We start from the raw sequence: 25,151 nt of genomic DNA on the forward strand, positions 1-25,151 counted from the left end.
AATGGGGGTATCTGGCTATTTTAAAAAGTGCTCATTCAGTATTCGTTTTGGTAAATAGGACTACACTCAGAAAAAAATTATATTCTTCATTAGAATAAATTATCATGTATGATTTTTATTTTGAGCCTACCCAAAGGCATTGGACTCCACCATGGAGTAATGGTCTCCTCACATACTGTTTTGAAAACCCATGTCATGTCTCAGTCAACAGAGCTGGAAAATACTGATGAAGAGTGTGTGTGAGTATGCATGTATATATGTATCTGCTACCAGAAAATATGCACATACCAATATATTACAAATATATAACAATATTTTGTAATAGTTATTTTTGAAGGCCAAAATATTTTGTTCCTAAATTTGTTCAAAATTACTCCTTTTTTCATTTGATGTTCACGGGTCAGCTATCAGTTTGGAACAGCTTGTGGTACCTAATTGTACAAGGGTGCATAGGGTGACTATGATTTTCCTTTGTCTGTGAAACTCAAATGGCTACTTTTCATTTTGAAGAGGACATTTATGTGTTAAAATGATTGAATACTGCATCTTGTCTTAGCTGCTGGTACAAAAATGAAAGCCAAACAGAAGGTGATGTATTACTCTCAAAAACTGTCTTTCTGTAGTACCAAGAAGCCAGGATTTTGGTTAATCTCTCTTGTTATTCTTCTGAAGAGAGGGAAAATAAATAATACAATAATAAATTATACAGCATGTCCTGAAAGGGTTAGTTTTGGCATTTAGCTTCTGTTGTCTTTGTAGAGAAATGGCACTAAAGTTCCTTTCTCTTTTATAACAGATCTGAGCTATCTTGCTTATGTTACATTATTAAAAAAATAAATCACTAGCAGTTTTATGTAGACATACAATAGTGTTTATAACTATTTGTCTATGAATTTTTGCATCCATCTAAGTAAAGTGAAATGTAAAATTTGGATGCAATCCCTTAATATATCCAAGTAATAAACTGGTATTGTGGGTAATAAAGCACAAACATAGATGAAGTACACCCTTGGCAAATAAATTAGGGTATTCTGTATAATCAAAATAACAGTTTCTCTTCCAGGGTGTACATTAGATGGCAGTTAGTATGAAGAAAGTAATTAAAAAGAAGGGACTAAACAGAGACTAAGAGTGGGAGAAGGAGGAATGCTATGAAGAACAGACCAGAAGAGGGGGAAATGTGTCACTGTAATAAAAGCATTCATAGATGGTTACTTTGAACATGAAATAGAGACTTCTTGAGCAGTCCTGTATGGTGTGGGGTGGTTGAAGTTTTTTTCATTCTTTTGTTTGGGGAAAATTCTACAGTAATTTCATCTTTTTAAGACATTAAAGTTAGCAGAGATCACAAAAATACCAGAATTTTATGACACACGTATGAGTAAATCTCTTGTAAGATCTAGGCCAGGGGCAATATATCTGTACACATTTTTTAGCTTTAGGTATACATCTATATCTATATCCATCTAACTCCCTATCAGTGTAGCTATATTAATCTTTTATGACCCAAACACAGCTGCAAGTAAGGAGTGCTTAACTAACTGTGAATTGCAATGATCAAAATATCTTTTTCTGGTTTGACTTTTGGAAAACAGTGACTGAGAAGAATATTTGGTAGTTAAAGCAATAAGGAACCGAACCTGCAGTTGCAGATCAACATTTTGGCTCACATGGTGAAGTCTGTCCTGAGATATTTGAGCTAGAGAGCATTGAGTTTAAGTTAGAGATGTGGTATCACCATGCTATCTGTAGCACTGCTGACGCTGTTGCTGGATAACAGCAATCAAATCTTGTGTTTTCAAGCTAAAAGAGATGTTCGAAAATGAGAAATATAAGATTTACAAGAGTAATTCAAGGCCTAAGAAAATTCAATATATTTGTGTAATTCTCAAGAAGGTTGGGAAGTTGTTTAGATGTGTTCTCTGTAGGATACTCGTCTAATTGAGATCTCTACAGTGTGACTTTCTACATCTGAGCTAGCTATCTAGACTTCTGTGACAGTCAGTGAATAGAAAAATTTTCCCTGTGCTATTCATCTCAACTTGAAATAGTCATTAAAATATGTCATACAATATTTCTGAAAGTGTTTTTTTACTTTCAATTGGCTCTAAAGCAAGTCTAGAGAAGTTACTCAGGTGTAAAAATTGATAATGTAGATGTCCAAGGTAACCAAGGTGAGATGAATCCTACTGTTTGAACATTCAGGGGAAGTAGATGCCTGATAACAAAGTGCTGTTAATCTACCAGAAAAAAAAACATAACAAGATGCAAACAAACTATTGATGCCTACAGATGTGTAGCTGGGATGTAGAACTATTTCTCCTGTGTTAAGTCTAAACAGCAAGTTGTGTTCTTTCTTCTTTTCTTTTCTAGAATGATTACAAGAAATTGTCTATGCAATGCAAGGATTTTGTAGTTGGACTCCTTGATTTGTGCAGAAATACAGAAGAAGTGGAAGCTATTTTGAATGGTGATGTGGAGATGAGCCATAACAATGGAGAACATGGTCGTCCCAGCCTTAGCCGCTTAAAACTCGCCATTAAGTATGAAGTTAAAAAAGTAAGCAATTATGTTGATCAGACATGTCATGATAGTGGTATTAAATTGTGCTATTATTAAATGTTTATGTTTTGGTAGCCTATGACACTTAAATGAACATTTGGGCCCTTCTGCACAGTGTATTTTACAAACAAAAGAATCCTTGCCCCAGATAGCTTGCAATATAAACAAGAAGCAGATATTCAGGGTGGATACTGGTCACAGTGAGTATGAGAGTAAATGGCTCTAAAAAAAAGTGTAGCTATATGCAAAATTTGTAGATATTTACTTGGTTTTAGTTTTAATCTATTTTAAAAAAAAGATGGTAGAAATTTGCACTACTTCTGCAGCCTGGAGAAGTGTAAGATTTAATAAAAACCAGAGCATTGCACAGCAGTCCTGTGCACTGCATAACAAATATTGATACACATTTTTGTCAAGCTGTTGTGTCTTACTCGGAAAGTTGAGAAAACTCAGTGAAACTGCATGCCTCTCAGAAAACGTGTATTTGTCTGTCTAGAGGATCAGAGACACAATCTAGGAGTAATAGTACTGTGGTTCTTACTTCTGAAGAACAGCAGGCTCCAGCCAGTGTCGAATACAGGAGTTATCATCCCTTCTTTGGCTTACTTTCATTTCTACTGTCAGTTTAATACTCTGGGCTGCATCTGAAAAGAGCTCATTGAAACCAGCTGAGTTAGTAGCTGCACCAAGACCTTTGAATCACCCAGAAAACTTCTCTCGGATAATATAGGTTTTAAAGTTCTAGGTGACATGTGCGTGAACCAGGGAGAAATTATTTGTGTGATGAAGTTTGTACAACCGAAGATCAAGAAGATACACCTCAGGAATATACTTCAAAGGCAGGTTAGCCTAAAGTAGAGCTATGTCCTGACAGAGCAGCAAGACCTTTGATAAAACCTTTCCTACATAATGAAATGGATCAGATCAACACTGTGAAAATAAAAAATATCTTATTTTAACCAAAAAAAAAAAAAAAAAGATAGGGAATCAGGACTCTTAAAAATCCAGTATGGACTGAATATACATACCTAATTTATCAGGGAAGATTTGCAGATTTTTTCAAAAAAATTGAGTTCACATCTCTGGGGGACACCTAAAACATTCATATGTGAGGAGTATTTATGTGTTCATGAAGGGAAGAGAAGAAAACCATTTTGACTGAAGGGCACTTTCCAGCATACAAACAAAAACGTGCAAAACACTTGGCAAGCTACAGTCACTAAAGAGAGCTGAATCAACTTTTGAAGAGAAGTTATCACATTGACCTTGTCCTTCATAGTATTTGAGTCTTAATCCTTCCTTCAATGTGAACTTCCTTCAACACTTTCTCTTGCCTGAATAAAGACATTTCTTGCACCTTCAGCCAGTCATGCTTTAAATATAGAGAACTATTCTAGAAAAAAAATACTAGATTCAGTTAAATTTTTAATTGTATTTCCAGGTCTAGACTTAAAAATTGACAGTGCACAAGAATCCACTGTTAATTATCTACCTTTGTAAGATGCTTCTTATACTCTCCAGAGGATTTGACAGAAAAGAGGGTTATGGGCTAAACTTGTTGGTTTTGCAGAGTTTGTCCAAGAGATTCCAGAACCTAGTTATAAATAGTCCTTAGCTGATTTTCTGCAAAAGTGACAGCTGTTTTCTTATGCTAGCTGAAAAAAATGGCATTTTCCATGTTAGCATGTGAAAATATGGCATATTCTTTCTTTCATAACTAAAGACTAGCATCCTTTGCAGAACAGAAAGACTTAAAGTTTTGGAATTTCTGAAGTAGTAACTTGAAAATTACAAATGTCAGAAACAAGTAGAGTTTGCCCAGATAAAGTTTATGTTTAATTACCCTTAGGTGGAAATTAATAGTTTGTGATGGAACACAGTGTCAATAAAATGATAGTTTTTTAAACTAAAGGATTTATTGTTGCTGATAGCAACATGCCTGCATGCTCGGAGATTTTGCTCATCAAAAAACTTTTTCTTATACCCTTGTTAATGCTCCTTTGAATATAAGCTGACTTGTTGCTATTCCAACATTCTTAATGCGCTTCATATAGCTGTTATTTTAATAAAAGATATTCTGATAGCAATATTATTTTTGTGCTTCTTCTTTTTGTTACAGTTTGTAGCACACCCAAACTGCCAGCAACAACTTCTCTCAATATGGTATGAGAATTTGTCAGGTTTACGGCAGCAGACCATGGCAGTGAAGTTTCTGGTTGTTCTTGCTGTTGCGGTAGGACTGCCGTTCCTTTCAATGGCTTACTGGATTGCTCCTTGCAGTAAGGTCAGTCTGTGAAATCTTGTAATGGCATTTTATTAACTCGCATATCATCTGTATGTAGATTCCTGTCTGGCAAAGGTGAAGCGTGAGTATAAATTACTGACATGCTTAAATAATACATCCATGATTTTAGCAGGTCGAATCCTGTGCACATACAATGATTCCAGGGGAAGAGGAAGGTTGAAAGAGAGGACTGAGGTCTTTGTGGGTTTTATTTATTGTTCTCTGAGAGGAGAAAGGTGGGCCTTTTTTGTTTTGCCATATTTTTCATTTCTTTCAGTCTGGACAATAAAAATCAGTTATATAATTTTCACTTTTCTGTATAGTGACTAGGATTTTTATGAATACTTTTGTCTTAAAACACGCCTTGAGATTCAATATACTTCAGTTATTGGTTTTCAGCTATAGCAGTGATTTGTCTATTTGTCGTTTTCTTTTTTCAATGATTTATTGGATCTTAAAGTAATTTTGAACCGTTGTACATTCTGAAAAAGCTATTTCAGAGTAGATATTATAGTCAAGGTTCAAGGGAAAACATCCTTTAAGGTTTCACTTCCTCTGTCGCTATTTAATCGTCTCATCATGTGATTTATATGTTGGATATTTTTTATTTCATTATATTCTGCAAATGTAAAATCTAATCCACCGTTTTGACCAGTTGCCATTTCTTACCTTGTGCTTCACTCATACTTCAAAATTTGGTTCTTCTGTTTTTTGGAGACAAAAATGTTCACTGTTTAATTTCAGGATAGGATGGCTTCAATATAGAATGTGATTGTATCAACAGAGTCCATTCTGTGTATAAATTGATGGAATTTTATAAATCTCTTCTCCTCCTACCAAGACAAAGTACCCATTCTTTTTCCAGGTTTGGCCCTATAGGGTACAGTGACAGAAGAGAGAGAAAATACTCATGGTATTTGTGGTGAAAATAACAGCTTGCAGTGGAGTTATTCTGACACATTTCTTTATATTCTCATGCCATGGCTCTGTGGTGGGTTGACCCTGGCTAGACGCCAGGTGCCCACCAAAGCTGCTCTATCACTCCCCCCCTCAGCTGGCCAGGGGAGAGAAAATATAATGAAAGGCTTGTGGGTCGAGTTAAGGACAGGGAGACATCACTCATCAATTACCATCATGGGCAAAACAGACTCGACTTGGGGAAATTAGTTTAATTTATTACCAATCAAATCAGAGTAGGATAACTAGAAATAAACCCAAATCTTTAAACACTTCCCCCCCTCCCCCCTGCCCCCCGCCCCTTCTGCCCGGGCTTTACTTTACTTCTGATTTTCTCTACCTCCTCCCCGCAAGCAGTGCAGGGGGACAGGGAATGGGGGTCGGGGACAGTTCATCACATGTTTTCTCTGCCGCTCCTTCCTCCTCAGGGCCAGGACTCCTCACTTTTCTCCTGCTCCAGCATGGTGTCCCTCCCATGGGAGACAGTTCTCCATGAACTTCTCCAACGTGACTCCTTCCCACGGGCTGCAGTTCTTCATGAACTGCTCCGCGTGGGTCCCTTCCCCGGGCTGCAGTCCTTCAGGCACAGACTGCTCCAGCGTGGGTCCCCTGCGGGGTCACAAGTCCTGCCATCAAACCTGCTCCAGCGTGGGCTCCTCTCTCCATGGGTCCACAGGTCCTGCCAGGAGCCTGTTTCAGCATGGGCTTCCCACAGGGTCACAGCCTCCTTCGGGCATCCCCCTGCTCCGGTGTGGGGTCCTCCCCGGGCTGCAGGTGGAGATCTGCTCCCCCGTGGACCTCCCTGGGCTGCAGGGGGACAGCCTGCCTCACCATGGTCTTCCCCACGGGCTGCAGGGGAATCTCTGCTCCGGCGCCTGGAGCATCTCCTCCCCTCCTTCTGCACTGACCTGGGGGGCTGCAGGGCTGTTTCTCTTACATGTTCTCACTCCTCTCGCCAGCTGAAGTTGCCCAATTTTGCAGCAACTTTTTCCCCTTCTCAAATCTGTTATCCCAGAGGTGCTACCACTGTTGCTGATTGGCTCAGCCTTGGCCAGCGTTGGGTCCATCTTGGAGCCGGCTGGCATTGGGTGTATTGGACATGGGGAAAGCTTCTAGCAGCTCCTCACAGGAGCCCTCCCTGTAGCCCCCCTGGTACCAAAACTTTGCCGTGCAAACCCAATACAGGCTCTGAGAAAGGCAAAAATGTCTTTATGACATTTGCAACATCTCAGTCAGTTACCCATATAGCTGACTAATTTCCTCTTTAGGAAAAAGTTAATTTGAGCTTAGATCACAGATACTGAATTGAGAGTTTCAGATCTGGAAGAAATTTCACAGAAATACATGGACAAAGTTGTTGATTTGGCAGGAATTCACTAGCATCAGATGCCAAAAGGAATTAAGATTGCCTCTTATTTGAGTTTCAGCCAGCAATCCACATGGATACACTTTAAAGTTTTGTGAACTGTTTGCTCTGCATTTCTGATTGGTAATTCAATGTAACTACTGACATAATTAACCCAAAACTTCTAGAATACTATTTTATTACATGACATTTTGAAAGAGTAAAAACTTTTTTCATTTATCTCCAAGAATCTCTAATGTCTGTGCTGTTCAGCTCTAATTAATAATAGAATTTAGATTTTTAGCTTTATGGATTCATAAGCAATTCAGTCAGCCCCTGGCCAAGATGAGGGGATCTGAATTTGAAGTTGAGTCTTCATTTGCTGTTCCCAGCCACCTGAGGTTGGCATTTCTAAAGAAGTAACTTGATAAGTCCCTACATGCTTTCTAGAAGCATCTTCTGAGGGTTACACACATTCCTCTTTCACACTGTGGTAGAGGAAAAGAAATTGAACATTATGTCCAGTATATGAGGAGCTAGGAATTGTTCTTCCTAAAAATGTATATGCATTATGTCGTCTTTGTTATCAGGCCTTTTCTCCTTTGTGATAGATATGATACCCGGAGTCCTATTTTATCATTTCTTTATCAATGCCATTCTCCATAATGTTACTATACTGATTGTTTCTGGAGATTCACAAGGGAGGAATAATGTGAATGACTGACTCCAGTCCCCAGCCATTTCAGATGACCCTATATACGGACAAATACATGTCAAATATCCACAGCGTAACTATTGTATATCTCGTCCTAACCCAAACCAACCTACAAAACACTCTCCAAAACTCTAGCAAACGGAAGACCATAGCACAGAGGATCAGAAACCAGAAGAAAACCCCAAACAAAAAGCAAAAGCACTTAAATCATGAAAGAGATTCAGAGCATTTAGAAGATCATGTCCTTGGTCTGTGCAATGGGAGGGAATTTATTATGTCAAAATGCACAGTGAAAGTGTATTAAGGAGGGACTGTAGCTTATAGAAAAATCCAAATTTGCAAGATTATGGCCTTGTCTTTACATGTCGTTCTTTCCTTCCCTGATTTGTATTTTCTGACCTATATCTTCTCCATAAAGAGATTCGGGATTTTAAAATTGTCATTTCAAGATTTTCTTGGATCACTGTTATATGGCAATGCAATAATAACTTCCAGCATTTGTGTAATCAGTTCAACCATAGTCAGTCCTGCTTCCAGGGAGATTTTACTATATATATATGTAAAAAATACTTTGCTGTCTCTTTTGAAGGACCGGGGAGGGGGGTGGGGGGGGGGGTTGTGTGCTAGGAGTTCAGTCTTTTAAATTTTATATTTTTTGATCAAGGGATATATTAACATTACCTCCTTCAGTATTTTTTCTTCTTTTCTGGCTATGTCACTTTCTGGCATCTGTCTCCTAACCTATCTTCGTTTGTGAACACAAGAATAATGCATTTAAAAGGACACTGTCAAGGTACTTTATAATTTTCCAGCTCTGCTTTATTGTGTGTTGTTTATGACTGTTCCTTCCTAGCTTGAAATAAAATCTTTCCCCATGGTGATTACCTGTTCTCTTTGTAGTTCACACAAAAAAAATTGGTTGTTGAAGTTAATTTCATGAGGCTGATGGAATATTTTATTTAATAAAAGATAAATTAATTTTATTGAGTGAGAAACATAGTGAATAGCATGGGTTTGCAAAATAATATAAAGGAGAAAGAAGATCAAATTTCATGCCTGCTAACCTTGACAGTGTTCCTTTAACAGTATCTTCTTTTTACATTTGTATAGTTTTCTTAATGTTATCTGTATTTGAGACCTTACCATCACATCCTCAGCTGCATCCTCTTATTCTATGTTTCTGTAAAAGCTGACTGTAAGGACAGCAAAATTCTGACTGATATTGAAACAAGTGTAGCAAAAATACAAATACCAGTAACTTATCTGTTTTCCCCTCCCTTTTCCAGACCACAGAGAGTTATATGTTTCAGCTGAGCTCCGTGACACTTGCTTCTATTCTTTCCAATGAATTTTTGTCAGATACAGATACTGTCTTCATCTAAAATAAAAAAAAAAGTATTTTTCTGCAGCTGCCAACTAAGTGAACAAGCTTTTTACTATTAATACAGGCACTCTAAAAAAAGAAAGTAAATAATTGCTAAAAGTTCAGCCTTCTGTGAGTTTGTATGGAACTTCTAGGTTTTTTAAGGGTTGCACTAAACCATTTTAAAGTTGTTCTTAGTCATGACAAAGTTGAGGACATTTCTATTAAAGGAGTCAGGAAGGAAACTAAGACACTACAGAACTATAAACATAACCTTTTGAGGCCTCATCACTTTTTTAAAAAAAGAAAACAAGTTGGGAAAACTGCACAATAACTGTGCTAAACTGAGTATCATGTCAGCCAGGAAACAGAATTCTTTAGTCATAATTCACTTCTGGTGATAATTTAATGCTTTTAGTAAGTGTCAAAATCTCATTTTCTTTGTTGCCTCATAAAGATGACTATCATGTAAGAAATTCAACAACTATAATAAGTTTTTCTCTTGATTACCTATAATAGACATAGATGCCTCAAAATAATTACAGGATCATTTCAAAACACTGAGTTAAAAATACGTATATGGTGAAACTGATAGATTATCCCTCTGAAAATAGCACATAAGTAGAAACTTTTAAAGGTGACTGTCAGCATGGCGTCATAGTATACAACTTTTTCCAAATATTTGTTCCTCTGTGTTACTGAAATATATCTTTCTCTGTGTTACTGTTCTTTTTATACATTTTTGTTTTGGAAGAAGGCAATGCAATATCCTTGTGTTTCATAACCTCTGTTGCAGCTGGGGAGGATAATGCGTGGACCATTTATGAAGTTTGTAGCCCATGCAGCCTCTTTCACCATTTTTCTTGGTCTGCTTGTCATGAATGCAGCTGACAGATTTGATGGCACCAAACTCCGACCTAATGAAACAACAGGCAATGTAAAACAGCTATTTAGGATGAAAACATCCTGTTTCTCATGGATGGAGATGCTCATTATTTCTTGGGTAATAGGTAAAGATTAATTTTTGCTTAACTTTGCCTTGCTATGAATTCAGTGAAGCTGGACCCAATTTAATCCTTTGCTCTTAATGTTATGTGTAAAATTGCAACAAAGGGAGTTTATTCAACTGGCTGCATTCCCACATTGGCCTCATGTTTCTTACTGGATGTCAGCAGGATTCACATGTGCCTAGTTAATCACAAACATTCAGGTTAAGGACTTAGGTGAAATCTACATCATCTGAATATCAGTTAATTCAGTTTTATGAATATCAAAGGAAAGTGTGTGCCAGTTTTCTGGGGTTTTTTTGAGTCAGGCTGTGTCAGCTCCCAAGGGGAAAGATTTCTACATCATGGGCCAAGGTTTTTTTCTGTCCAATTGTTTCTTTCTGCTAAGATTCTCTTACTTTGCAAGTATGCCTGCAGAATTAATAGTGTATAGCTTAGTGTATTATTGACAAAATAGCAGAATAATATAGACCCCTGAACATTCAGTGGTAGATTTTTCCATCCCAACATAGGGATGAAATGAATACTATGAATAGTACTCTGAGGTGACCTGTTCAATTTGGTGATGCAATACTATTCAGCATCAGAACTTGAGCCCAGACCCTCAAAAATATTTTAGCTGTCTGATTCTTATTTACAAATCTAATTTTTATTCCAATGGGGGTTAGATGCCCAAATATTTTAAAGATTCGGGTTCTGGTTGTTAGTTAAGGGAGTAGTATGGGAGAGTTAAATTCAAGCAAAGTAAAATCTGTTTCCATTCAAGAGCTTATGCATTTAAAATATTTTGCTTTTATGAGCTCTTTGTGATTGAAATTGGAGCCATTTGTACACCAGCTGATTCTTATAGCTTTAAAAGACATTGACAATCTTTATTTATTTCATCTTAAAGCTGTTTATAAATTAATATAATTGCGCATTACAGGAATAATATGGCACTTAGATTCTCAAATACTCTATAAATATCGATGTTTTCATCTGATAACAAAGGAGTAAATAGTAATTTCCCAATTTGAAGTTCTAGTTTGCTAATTTAATCTATTTTTATTTATTTTAGTGTCATGCATAAGACGGTTTATGAAAAATTGATTCAGTAGCATTGAGTTTAATTAATGTAGTTAACATTATAGTTGTCCTTATCTGAAAATTATGAAAGTTCCTTCGGACAATGTGATAAGTGCAGACAATGTGATAAGTGCAAAAAACAGTGACGTTACTCCAATACAGTTTTTTGTTAACTCTCTTTAGAATCCTAGAAATGTAGTTCATGATTAAATAAATTTTATCTTGAAAAGGAGAAGGATTTGCTCAATAAAAAGCATGCCATAACTAATACTGTACTCCTAAATTTTATTATTAAGGGAGAATAATTAGGAATCAAACAGATACCTTTTCCCTATTGAAGAAGCATTAGGTCTGATTCTTACTTTCATGCTCATTTGTTACATATATTTGCAATTTCAGTAACAGAGACTGTACCCAGTGTACTCTGCAAATAAGAAAATGTGAGTTCTGCTATTAGTTCTACCACTGCTATATGATCATGCCAGAGCATTTCTGCTCTTTCCGTTTCTTCCTGTGTCTGTAATAGATGGTAATACTCACATCCCATTCTTTTCTTTGAAAGCTGTTGTAGTTGCACAGGAAAAAGCACTATGAAAGATTATTATTACTACTCTAATGAGAAAAAACTACTGGAATGTGTATGAATTGGCAGGTTCAAGGATTTTAGTTTGTGTTCAAACTTCCACTGACGAAAATTGTTTTGAGTTTGACTGCAACCAAAAGCATATCCTATACATAATAAAATATCAAATAAAACAAACTTGAAGGTAAAAGAACACACTGTTTTCTCTGTTCTGTCTTATACAGGCATGATATGGTCTGAATGTAAAGAAATTTGGTCTCAAGGTCCAAAGGAATACCTTTTTGAGTTATGGAATATGCTTGATTTTGGTATGTTAGCAATTTTTGCAGCATCATTCATAGCAAGGTTTATGGCATTTTGGCATGCGTCCAGAGCCCAGAACTTCGTTGATGCAAATATGAAAGATCTGACAAGTCCAACATTGGAGCCCAACATAAAATACTACACCTTGGGTGAGTTCATTGAACATGATTAAGATTTACCTCTTGGGCCAAGATGAATTGGTTTTCTGTTAATAAGTCTCCAATACTTTAGTTCCTCAATGTACTGCTTAAGAAATTCCCACCCCTTCTTCTCTTTCTCATCCCCACTATTTGATCACAGTTCCCTTGGCTATGCTCATGCATCTTTTGGGGGACTGTTCTAGACATCAGGCACTGAAATGATTGAAGATCAAAATAACCCCACTGTCAGCCCACCCTTTTTGAAGATTATTTTAATCCAGGTCATTTCATCTGTTCAGTTAAACAATGCTATCATGCAAACACTTGTGTTGGCGCAACTGTGAACATGATGTATGTGATGCAGGGGCAGAACTAAGCAATGACGTGCAGGAACTTCTTAAACCTGCTTTGCCAACATAACCAATATATCTTTTATATATTTTTAGCTCAGAGACTCTGTTATATTATTTTGATATTTCTCAATCCACTCTCTTTACCAGTGAGAGAGAAAAATGTTAATAAACTTGCTTGGCGTATATGAGAATTGAGTAGAAGCTATTTTGCCCAAATGAGAAAAAATTAAACTCTGTTTACTTGTGTTCACTCTCAACACCACCACATCTCTTTTCCCTTTATTAGATATTTTTCTCTAGATACTGAATTACATCAGTTTCTATTTGTATTCCATGCCTCAAATACTATTTCTGATAAGGTTACATTTCTTCATTACCCAGGCTGTAGAAAAAGCAGAGCTATTAATATATATATTCTGAAACCCATTAAATTGTACTCCTGTAAATTTTATTGGAAAGTTACAAATTTCACATAAGTTATAAAAGCAGCTAATTAAATATTAATTCGGTTTTCAGTTAACATCCACTTGAAGAATTTGCAAACAGGGACTGTTGTTTATGTTCACAGTTTCTAGGTATGACAAGCACAAGTCTTATAACTCATTTATGCTATATAATACTGTATCATCTAGCAAGGCAGTTTCCATTGACATCAGTCATGAGTTGTGACTTTGTCATGCACTTAAGCAGAGTTTAGCCATTTTTTAGTGTATGCATGTACACAGAAGTCTGCTTGGAGAACATCTATGTATGGTAGTGCTAACATGGATAATATTAATAGTGAATATGTAATGCCACAGGTTTTATCATAGGCTAGCAAACATGACTTGGTGAACACCAGGTTGAACATGAGCCAGCAATGGGCCCTTGCTGCAAAGGCGGCCAATGGTGTCCTGGGCTGCATTAGGCAAAGCGTTGCCAGCAGGTGGAGGGAGGTGATCCTTCCCCTCTGCTCAGCCCTGGCGAGGCCACAGCTGGAGTGCTGTGTCCAGTTCTGGGCTCCTCAGTACCACGGAGACATGGATGGACTGGAAAGAAGGGCCTGTGAAGGGCCACAAAGACGATGAAGGGACCTGAGCATCTCTTCGATAAGGAAAGGCTGAAAGAGCTGTGACTGTTCAGCCTGGGGAAGAGAAGGCTCAGGGAAGATCTTATCAATGTCTCTAAATACCTGGAGGGAGGGTGCAAAGAGGACAGAGCCAGGCTCTTTTCAGTGGTGCCCAGTGACAGGACCAGAGGCAATGGACACAAACTGAAACACAGGAGGTTCCCTCTGAGCATCAGAAAACACTTTTTTACTGTGACAATGACCAAACACTGGCACAGGTTGCCCAGGGAGGTGGTGGAATCTCCATCCTTGAAGATATTCACATGCCATCTGGACATGATCCTGGGCAACCAGCTCTATGTGGCTCTGCTTGAGTAGGGGTGTTGGACTAGATAACCTCGAGAGGTCCCTTCCCACCTCAAACTTTCTGTGACAATACAGCTTGTCTGGAAACCTAAAAGACATCTGGCTACTAGCTCATACTGAAACATCTGCCATCTTTGATTTTAGTTATCCATGAAATCTGAGGTAGAGCTAACATAGGTATGTCTGCTTTTGTGAAAATGTGCAGTCTTTTGCCATGCGTTTTCTCATTTGAATATAGTGTGTAGTAGGCTTTACAGTGAAGAGCTCTATAAACAAAAGAATATGCACATGCCTGCGAGAAACACACAGCAGCTAACAAGGCAATGAATATGTGCTATCTGAGCCTTGTTATGCCTAAAACCAGAGTCATTCATTACTTTGTCATGGTACATGAATACTAGCATCACAGTAAGTTCCTTGAAGAATATAATTTTCTGATGTACGTAAGGACGTTTCGAGTAATGCTCAGCGTCACTGGGTATGGATGTACTATAAAGGTGTACAAACAACTGACTTTTTATTAAATGGTTATGTGTTAGTTAACAGCTCAGATTAGTATTTTTCCAAATGCCAGCGATTGCCTTCATTGCAGTATAAATTATTTGTTTCATTTTCTGGCTTTACAGTAGTGTAAAATACAGATAACAATGCTCTCCTGGGATGCAGGTAACCCATCCCAGGTTAAGCTCTTCTCTTTGCCTGAAGCACAATAGTGAATTGAATTTAAGTCCCCCACGTCATCAGAGAATGCCTTAATCTCCATCAGGGAAGTATTCTGAAGGGTATTGATTTGGTTTTCTTATTCTGACATTTTTCTGTAAATATTTCTTTAAGGACAGGTTTGAACCTGAATGTTCTCCTCTGCAGTTGAATGTGTTCCCTGTCAAACAGCAGTGTCACATTTACTCGTTGATCAAAAGGATGTTCAAGTAATTCACACAAGTGGATTAGCTTCAACAGAACAGATTGATAGAAATTATGATAGAAAAGGTGATGGAAATGGGTGTTCGGTGTATGCCAGGAAAGGGCCATTACCATTCCACTATTAGGAAAAAGATGGAGTAAATAGAAAAAGTAGAGAAACATTATTGGTCCCACAGTTTTGGAGTTGTGGGTGGCATTTAATGATTCCAGATCCCCACATCAAAACAGTTCATTTTGGGTAGCTCAAACAAATCGCATTTCTGATTTAATTTATTCAGTTTTCATCACCTGACACTGTAAGATGAATTCTATTTAAATTCTCTAATAGGCTGGGATTCAACTCCCAGAAAGTTACCTCAGTGATCTTACAGCTCACCTTTGTAATCAATAGAGATCTAATCAATACAGTTAGTGGAGCTGTGAAATGGTTTTAGGCTACCTGGCTCAATTCAATTGGCTAAACAGAAGTCACTAGTGCTGTTTGAGTTGCCCGGGGTTTCTTCCCTCACCTCCAGCTGCTGTTCCAAAAAGACCTCCCATAGATCTGTACAGATATCTTGAAATACTGACAGAAATTCTCATCTTTTGTTTCTAGCCAGAATAAACTGGGATCCGTCCGACCCGCAGATCATATCTGAAGGCCTGTATGCAATTGCGGTAGTATTAAGTTTCTCCAGAATAGCCTACATCTTACCAGCTAATGAAAGCTTTGGACCACTGCAGATATCACTTGGCAGAACTGTGAAAGACATCTTCAAGTTCATGGTGATATTTATCATGGTGTTTGTGGCTTTCATGATAGGCATGTTTAATCTCTATTCCTACTATCTGGGGGCAAAACAAAATGAAGCGTTCACAACGTAAGTACAACTGATTAAACTGTAATGATTGTGGGCTATTTTTATGGAAAGTTGGTTGCTTGCATTATATGTATTAAGTTTACTAGTTTTTTTTATAAGGTTTGCATCTCTTAAATTCCTTCGTCTTAGATTAAGTAGTAATTTTCTCTCTTGTTCTGGTGCTTAAAGGATATATTTTAAATCAGAGGATGAGCTCTTGATCCCAACAATACTATGATAAATCAGTAAAGACAGGCTGGGAAGGTGAGATATATTTGTCCTTTATGTGACAGAGCAGCCAGAATGCCTGTACCTCTGCCTAGGAATAGATGATGAGCCAGCGAGAGCTTATAGGTCAGGATTAGAGGGCAGACCAACATGAGTGATATTGTAGTGGATGTCTGCTCTGGAATGCCTGATCAGGAAGACGAAGTAGATGAAGCCTTCTTCAGACAACTGGAAGAAGCCTCACATTTGCAGGCCCTGGTCCTCATGGGGATTTTTAAACACCCTGATATCTGCTGGAGGGACAATACAGCAGGGCACAAGCAATCCAGGAGGTGTCCGGAGGGCACTGACAGTAACTTCCTGACACAGGTGATCGAGGAGATGATGCGGAGAGAAGCTTTGTGACACCTGACTTTTACAAACAAGGAAGAACTGGTTGGGTCTGTGAAGGTTGGGAGCAGCCTTGGGTGACCATGAGACGGAGTTCAGGTTCCTGAGAAGAGAGAACAAGGCAAATAGCAAGACCACAACCCTGGACTTCAGGAGAGCAGACTTCAGGCTAGGGAGGGAAGAATCTCATGGGATAAGGCCCTGAAGAGAAGGGCAGTCCAGGGAAGCTGATGGATTTTCAGAATTGCCTTTTCATCACCCAAGATTGGTCCAACTCAATGGACAGGATATCAAGCAAAGGTGTCAGGAGGCCTATATGGATGAACAAGGGTGACTGATAGGCCAGCTGGTTGTGATGCCACTCAGAAGGACCTAGACAGGCTGGAGAAATGGGCTGACAGGAACATCATGAAGTTCGACACAGGGAAATGTCACGTCCTGCCCCTGAGGAGGAAGACCCTCGGGCACCAGGACAGACTGGGGCTAACCAGCTGGAAAGCAGCTTGGCAGAAAAGGACCTGGGGGCCCTGATGGGCACCAAGTTGACCATGAGCCAACAATGTGCCTTTGTGGCAAAGCAGACCAACAGCCTCCTGGGCTGCATTAGGCTGGGGAGGCTTATAAAAAACCAGAAGTACCTCAGACCCCTTACACAGCCCTGTACATACGTCAGATGACCTGGCAGTGCAATCTGTAATAGCACTCCATGCACAGGGCTTGTTCCCAGGGTTGTTTGGGGATTTCGGGACACGGGCTGGGTCAGACCCTAGGCCTGCAGGACAGCATCCTGCCTGCGAGGGCAGTCAGCACGCAGCGTAGCAGCTCCCTGCAGCATGGGGGAGCAAGTCCGGTTCCTCCATCAAGTGCCACTGTCATCTGCAATTGAAGCGGGCTAATCACTACAGTGTAATACGCATTACAAAATACTTGCAATTTAATTCAGACAACTCTGTATATTCTTAATAGTATAAAAAAAAAAAAATCTAATCCCTCTTTTAAGTTCTGGCTCACCACAGTTTCCAATGGCAATAACCTATTCCATCTTGAGAGGAGAAAATACATTTCCCCCCCCCTCCCTTTTTTTTTTCTTTTGATTCTTTATTTCCTCGGCTGTTCTTTTTTTCTTCTCCTGCCATAAGAATAGAAATTCTGAATTTACTTTGTCTGTCAGGAGTTATTTGGTATACATTTGTCATGCGTCTCATTTCTAGCTGTGATTTTAAGATAAATCACTTGAGTGGAAAGTCATTCTTTTCCATGCTCTGCAGCCCTTGCCCACTTAATTTCTCGCTGTCATGATATTCAAGCTATATCTGTTACGAAGTATACTCAGCCAGGAAGCAAACTTGGCCAAGAGGGAAAAATTTGTTACTACTTTTTTTAGTATTATTAGTTCACACAATTGGTGAAGTACCTAAAACTACAACTCACAGATGGAATACTGATAAAATATTATAAGCAGAGAAGTAAATTCACAACTAAAAATTACAAGTTTCTTTTAACTTTTTTTCGTAACAATAATTCAATAAAATCCAAAATGTGCTTTGCAGTGCTACTGCATTTTTGGACATGGGGTACTGAGATCTCTTCATCAAAGTAAGAGATAATTTTTTGCAGGTGGAAATAGATAGGAAAAGATACCTCAGAGGTTTGGACTTATATTTATGTATATATTTTATATATGTGTATATATATATATATATATATATAAACTGATTAAGAGGAAATACATGTATTTCAATCAACTGACCTAAAAAAAAAAAAAAAATCAGTATCCCCACACCATGGCTTGTTACCTTTACCCTGAATTTGTGGAATAGTGAAAACTCAACTGGAGGATTATGGTGTGTGAGAGTCATTTTTTGAAAAATGCTGATTTGCAGTCAGACATCCTGTCTTCTTCACAGTTTCAGAATGTTAGTCCTATTAATGGTGAAATAATTCATAGTAAATGAACTAATGGTGCAATTAAAATAAAGTATTTACAGGTTAAATTTTTTTGTTATTTACATTCACATTACCAGCAAGCATGTAGAATGTAGATTAAAGTAGTTAACAAGTGAATCATTGTAATATTCTTTTGAGGATGTATATATAATTCCTAAACTGAATCAGATGAATCAGTCCTAAATATTAGGAATCTCATATTATGAAACAGCCTGTACCTATGAAATTAGTCTACTTGTTCTGCATAATATCACTATGGTAGAGTTCTACATTATGATAATGGAAAAATTTGTACACTGTATAAAAATGGTAACTGGCAATTTATACAATATGATTATAAAGCTTTTCTTCAGTAACATATGCGTGTGTTCAATTTCTCCTTTTAGTGTTGAAGAAAGTTTCAAGACACTGTTCTGGGCTATATTTGGACTTTCAGAAGTTAAATCAGTTGTCATCAACTATAAACACAAATTTATTGAAAACATTGGTTATGTCCTTTATGGAGTCTATAATGTTACCATGGTCATTGTCTTACTGAACATGCTTATTGCAATGATCAACAGTTCATTCCAGGAAATTGAGGTAAAAATTCCATTTATGGTGAAATATCACATTTACTGTTATAGCTAATTGTCTAAATCTCCTGGAAAATTTCCTTGGTAACCTCTTATTTAAGAAAAATAACACATAGGCTTTTGGAATATATTAGGAGAAAATACTAATTTCACTGTACATTTTTATTATAAAATACCTGGAGATTACCCAGCTGCATGTGCTTGCAATAGTAAGAACTAGACTGGACTAAGAAACTGGTGTTGAACTGTGTTGTGTTCCTGAAGAGGATGGGCTACATTGTGTGACTTTGTGAATCTTTCATTTGCCTCTTTTGTAGTTATTATTTGAGTAGTATCCCTCTTGCTGCAAGGATATTCTTGTTCCTATGCCTTGACCTTGCAAACAAGTCTATAGCATGCTGTTTTCTTCTTTTATTTAAACAACTGTTGCTCTAGTCCTCTGCAGCGAACAAAACTTTACTTGACAAAGTATTCAGCAGGGCTACTGAAAATCAGCATGAACTTTTGCATGCCATGGAAAACAAAGGGCTAAATCATTATCATTGTTTAGAAAAAAAGGAAGCAGATCTCCAGCAGCTAGGCCATCTCAGCCTTTCCCAGGTGATGCCCTTGCCACAGAGCAGCAGACTCAGGTTTGACACCGCTCTGGTTCCAGGTTCTGGTTTGGGGCTTTAGCATTGTCCAGTGTGAGCAAGAGCAACACACATACTTTAGGGAGGTTCAGATTCTTCTGACTCAGGAGGCCACAAACAAACTATCAGGTTCAGAGCAATAAAAACCAGGCTATTATCCAAAAATATGGTGACTGGATACAAACAGCTTCTAAAAACAGCTACAGCAATATTCAGTCCTCTCTGCAGAAAACCCTCTTGAACTTTACAGGGAGGAATAAAGTGAGTGTTTTGGCTACTGTAAATGCTAAACATAAACCATGGCGATGACAGCATACCTGATTTAATCATATATTCCAGTGAGCGGAAGCAATTAGGCAAGAATCACCTCATCTTTTTTAACTTCATGTTTAAAGTAATAGAGTATAATTTTAATTTAAAATTCTGATACTATGTCTTCTTCACAAAAAAGATAATAGACTAAATGCTACAGAAGAGACCAATAAGATAAGAAATCGAAGCTGTCAGTCTCATTGCAAGAGATTTACTTTTTTTTTATGTTAACATAGGACTTTTCCATTTTATTTACTGAGCATGACAGTGTTCCAAGCAAGCAGCTACTCAGTCAAGCCCTAGCAGATGAATTTGAGTGTTGCCATGAAGCTTTAACTTGGGCATTGTATTGTGTGCTTTTAAGTCAGAGCTTTTGTTCTTATAAGTGTGTTTACAAAGAGCACCAAACAGAGGACTGTCTTTGTGATCCAGTATTGGAGACTATTAGCACTCAGTCTGGAGTAACCAATGTTTAAATCAAATCCACTTTGTTATTCTGTAATTGCATTATTTTAAATGGATTAATAAGAACAGTTCCATTCATTGAAATTTGGTTTTCACAGATTATAAACAAGTTCTTGATGTGTTTGAAATTAACTTCCACCAATTACATTCAAAACAGACATAAAGTTTAGCTAGAGCATCTTTAATAGTCAAGGTGGTATTAACAGTGTATTAACAGACGTCTTTCTGTTTTACAGGATGATGCTGATGTAGAATGGAAATTTGCAAGGGCTAAACTTTGGTTTTCGTACTTTGAAGAAGGGAGAACTCTTCCAGTACCCTTCAACTTAGTGCCAAGCCCAAAATCTTTGTTGTATCTCCTACTCAGAATCAAAAAATGTATTTCTAAACCATTTCTGTGCCAAAAGAAAAGCTTTCAGGAAGATGCAGAGATGAACAAGGTAATTTTATAATGTGTATACTGACTGCTAATTTTAAAAGGTAAAACCATTTTTAACTTAATTTTTGTTGTTGGCCTCTTTTTCTCCGGAATTTCCCAACATACTTAGTCCATACTGAAGTCAGTCACTATGTACACGCTGAAATTCTTACTTACTTTTTGAATATAAATATTGGTCTACATCTGTAATCAGTTAAGTCCAAAAATACCATTGTAAATTTACAGTTCTTCCTGCTTCTTGTCACAGAATCAGAGAATAATTCAGGCTGGGAGGGACTTCAGGAGGTCTCTGGTCCAACCTCCTGCTCACAGCAGGGTCAACTCTGAGGTCAGGCCAGGTTGCTCAGGGCTTCATCCAGTCAGGTCTTGAAAACCTCCAAGCATGAAGACTGCACAGCCTCTCTGGGCAGCATATGCCACCGCTTGCCTGTCCCTCATGGGGAAAAAGTTGCTTCTTCTGCCTCTCGTTTGAATTTGTCCATTGTCTCTCATCCTCCTGTCCTGCAGCACTGTGAAGAGCCCAGCTCCATCTCCTCAATGACCTCCCCGTATGCACTGGGGGGCTGCTGTTAGGTATGCCTGAAGCCACCTCTGCTTCAGGCTGAACAAGCCCAAATTCCCCGTGTCTCTTCACAGGGCAAGTGCTCCAGCCCCAAACATCTTGGTGATCCTCTGCTGAACTTGCTGCAGATTTTTAACACCTTTTTCACTGTCCGCCAAGTCCTTTTCTGCAGAGCTGCTCCCCAGGCAGCCAGTCCCCAGCCTGTGTTGTCGAAAGAGTTATTCCTTCCCATTTGTCCGTATTGAAATTCACAGGGTTCCTGTCAGCCCTATCCTCCTGGATGGCATCCCTGCCCTCAAGCGTACCAGCTGCCCTCACCAGATTTGGCTTTGTCTGACAGGATTGTGCCTCAACACCTCCTCTGACACCTGGTCTTTATCAAAGGTGTTTAAAAGGGCAAGTCCCAGGACAAGACCCCTATACTACCTTCTAAGCACAACTACCCAGCCAGGATTTTGCCCATCTAGTTGTCCACCCATCCAGACAGTAACATCCTAATGTGGATACAAGAATATTCTAGGATACAGTGTTAAAACCCTTGCTAAAGTCAAGGTAGAGGACATCTCCAGTTCTCCCCTCATCTTCAAATCCAGTCATTTTATCTCAGAAAACCATCCAGATGGTCAGACAGGTTTTACTTTTCATAAATCCACACTTACTTTTTCCAGTCACAGTCTTCTCTTCCATGTGCCCACAAATGTGCTCCAAGAGGACTCAATCCATTATTTTGCCAGTTACTGAAGGGAAGTTGAGTGGCCTGTGGTTGCCCAGATCACCATTTTGACCTTTTTTGAAGATGGGTTTGACATTTGTCTTCTTCCAGCCTTTGGGGACCTCTCCCAGTCTCCATGATCTTTCAAAGATGATAACGTATTTGCAAGGACTTCATCTGCTCTCTCAGCGCCCATGGATGCATCCCATTGGCTCCAATGGACTTGCCTGCGTCAAATTCTTTCAAGTAACCCCTGACTTGACCCTCCACAGCTGGTCGTTCTCCTTCTCCTCAAATCCCTTCACTAAGCACAGAGGCCTGAGAGACTGTTGGCGAAGCCTGAGACAAAGAAGACATAAAGTCCCTCAGCATTACCTGAATCTGGTGTCATTAAATCCCCTGCCCCACTGAGCAACAGGCCCACATTTTCTTTGTTCAGCCTTATACTGCTATTGTAGCAGGAGTAGCTCTTCTTCCTGCCCTTGCAAATGTCAACTGAAGGTGAGCTTTGGCTTTTCTAACATCACCCTCACATGCCTGGGCAGATTCTCCCTTTGTAACCTGTTGTCATGGTTTAACCCCAGCCAGCAACTACATCACGCAGCTGCTTGCTCACTTCCCCCCCACCCAGTGGGGTGGGGAGAGAATCAGAAAAAAAAAGTAAAACTTGTGGGTTGAGATAAGAACAGTTTAATAAAGCAGAAGGGAAGAAACTAATAATGATAATAATGACAATAATAGTAATAAAAGAATTAGAATATACAAGTGATGCACAGTGCAATTGTTCACCACTCGCCGACTGACACCCAGTTACTTCCAGAGCAGCACTCTGGAAAAAATAACTCCCCTGCCCCACTCCCCCCAGTTTATATGCTAGACATGACATCACATGGTATGGAATACCCCTTTGGCCAGTTTGGGTCAGCTGCCCTGGCTGTGTCCCCTCCCAGCTTCTTATGCCCCTCCAGCCTTCTTGCTGGCTGGGCATTAGATGCTGAAAAATCCTTGATTTAAGTCTAAACACTACTTAGCAACAACTGAAAACATCAGTGTGTTATCAACATTCTTCTCATACTGAACCCAAAACATAACACTATACCTACCAGCTACCAGGAAGACAATTAACTCTATCCCAGACGAAACCAGGCCACCTGTCTCTGCTTCCACTAAGAATGCAGCCTGCTTTTATTGTAAAGTATTCTGTTATCTGTTTTATTTACACAAGTGCAGTGAAAAGCACTTGAGTTGATTCATTCCTGTATCTCATGGGCTTATTTAAGGAGTTTGTAGTCAGTCTGTTTTTCCTGCAGTGTCCTGGTATAAATCAAATTAATTGCTTTAGGAGAACATGAAGCATAGCATATAGTGTTAGGTGGTATTGGAAGTGTAAAGACTAGCAGTATTGTAACACATTAGGGAAGAAGAGCTTTGCAAGACAACTGGTCAGACATAGTGAATAGAAAGGTGAGCATATGGTAACATTCACACAAAAGAAGAAATTATAGGTTTGTCATGGTGGCAGAAACAAATGTGTCAGCATCTTTGTTAAAACAGGCCGTAGTCCGAGCAGAGGCCTGCTCAAGGTTAGGAGTTCTTGAGTCTGTAGTCAAGAGTCATTAGTCTGGATGCCAGTAAAGTATTTACATGCATCTGTCAGCTCTCTGTCACCAATGTGAGAAGCGCTTTTTCCATCACAGTTATCAGTTGAAGAGTAAAAGAGAAAAGAAACTGGTTACAATCCTAGAAGGAAAAAATGGAGCTATAGGGAAAGATACTGTGCCTCTGACAAGCCTCTGCCTCTGGTTAAGTTCATAGTAGTCTATCTAAACAAACACAGATATTACAAACACTGTCACCAAAGTCAACATTGTTATTAATTTTAGATGTCTCGTGTGTGCTACCGGTAATTTTTCTAGCATTTCACAGATCTCACTTCATTTTATTTGGGAAATCTAATCCTAATGTATTTAAGACCCAACAGAGGTGATACTGCATTTGCTCAAGTTTTTAATGACTCTGGCATTTGCAAAACTTTTCATCAAGCTGCTTGATGCAAATCGATTTCACAACTTCCATAAGTGATAAAGTCATCACTGAAAAAACATGACTTTAAGGAGATGCATATAAACTTCAAATTGAGTGATGGTGAGAAACAACAAATCAAAGGATATTTTTTTCTAATTCGCTTAATTTGTGACTTTGAAAAGCACGTAAGTTAGAAGCTTATTTTTAATGACTTTTTAAAGTGAAATTTATGTTCCCATAAAACAGGTACTCTTAAAATCCCATTCTTACATCCTATGGAAAGAAGCTGGATTTTTATCATTCCTTTGCAAAATTATATTCAAATCTAGCAATTCAGATGGCTAGAAAGGTGCAAAGTGTAATAATTACCAATTCTAGATAAAGCAGTGACAGTTGTGTCTGCTTTTACAGCAGTCCCTCTGAAAGAGAGCTGTAAAGATGCAACCATCGTTCATCAGATTTTTTCCTAACCCTGAATTAATTTTTAGCCTTGAAATATTAATGCTTTCCACTCACTGCAGATTGTAGTATAACTAATGCTCAATGAAATGTGCTTACTCCTCAGCCAAAGCAGCTATAAAACTGCAAATCAAATTTAAAAAAAAAATCTTTTACATTGAAAAACATAAAGCAGCTGAGTCACATTTATTCATTCCTCAGCTTTTCCAGCAGGGTGACTGGTACTGCCAAATGATTACATTTTTACTTAACTTTTGGACCACTACATACTGTGTAGCTGACTTCATCTGAATCTGTCAGATCCTTCGCACCTCTAAAACGTAACTAAAATGTTTTCGTGTCACATTTCGACCCACTGTTGATGACTCGCTATTGTTGAGGCTGTTTTATGGCATCTTCTCAACGGCATTCTCAGGCTTTTTGGGTTTTGACTTTGGACTCATCCTGTGCTGCACAGGTTGGTGCTGCTGTGACAGCTGAGTAAGGAGCTACTTGTGCAAGGAGCTACTATAAAGGCAATGAGCTGTGCAAAGATAAGATTTGGCAAGACC

General features: G+C 38.5%; 1 protein-coding gene across 1 annotated transcript in view; it reads left to right on the forward strand.

The window, feature by feature from the left end:
- The window catches only part of TRPC6 (transient receptor potential cation channel subfamily C member 6), a 108,021-nt gene that overhangs the window by 71,142 nt on the left and 11,728 nt on the right, over nt 1-25,151 (forward strand). Inside the window, exons 3-9 of the mRNA XM_030043152.2 lie at nt 2,374-2,559; nt 4,682-4,846; nt 10,023-10,236; nt 12,106-12,333; nt 15,611-15,875; nt 18,806-19,001; nt 20,640-20,843. Of these exons, the coding sequence (XP_029899012.1) occupies nt 2,374-2,559; nt 4,682-4,846; nt 10,023-10,236; nt 12,106-12,333; nt 15,611-15,875; nt 18,806-19,001; nt 20,640-20,843 (1,458 nt within the window). The remainder of the gene's footprint in view (nt 1-2,373; nt 2,560-4,681; nt 4,847-10,022; nt 10,237-12,105; nt 12,334-15,610; nt 15,876-18,805; nt 19,002-20,639; nt 20,844-25,151) is intronic.

Source organism: Aquila chrysaetos, chromosome 19 (genome assembly GCF_900496995.4).
Source record: "Aquila chrysaetos chrysaetos chromosome 19, bAquChr1.4, whole genome shotgun sequence".
Classification (NCBI taxonomy): Eukaryota; Metazoa; Chordata; class Aves; order Accipitriformes; family Accipitridae; genus Aquila; species Aquila chrysaetos.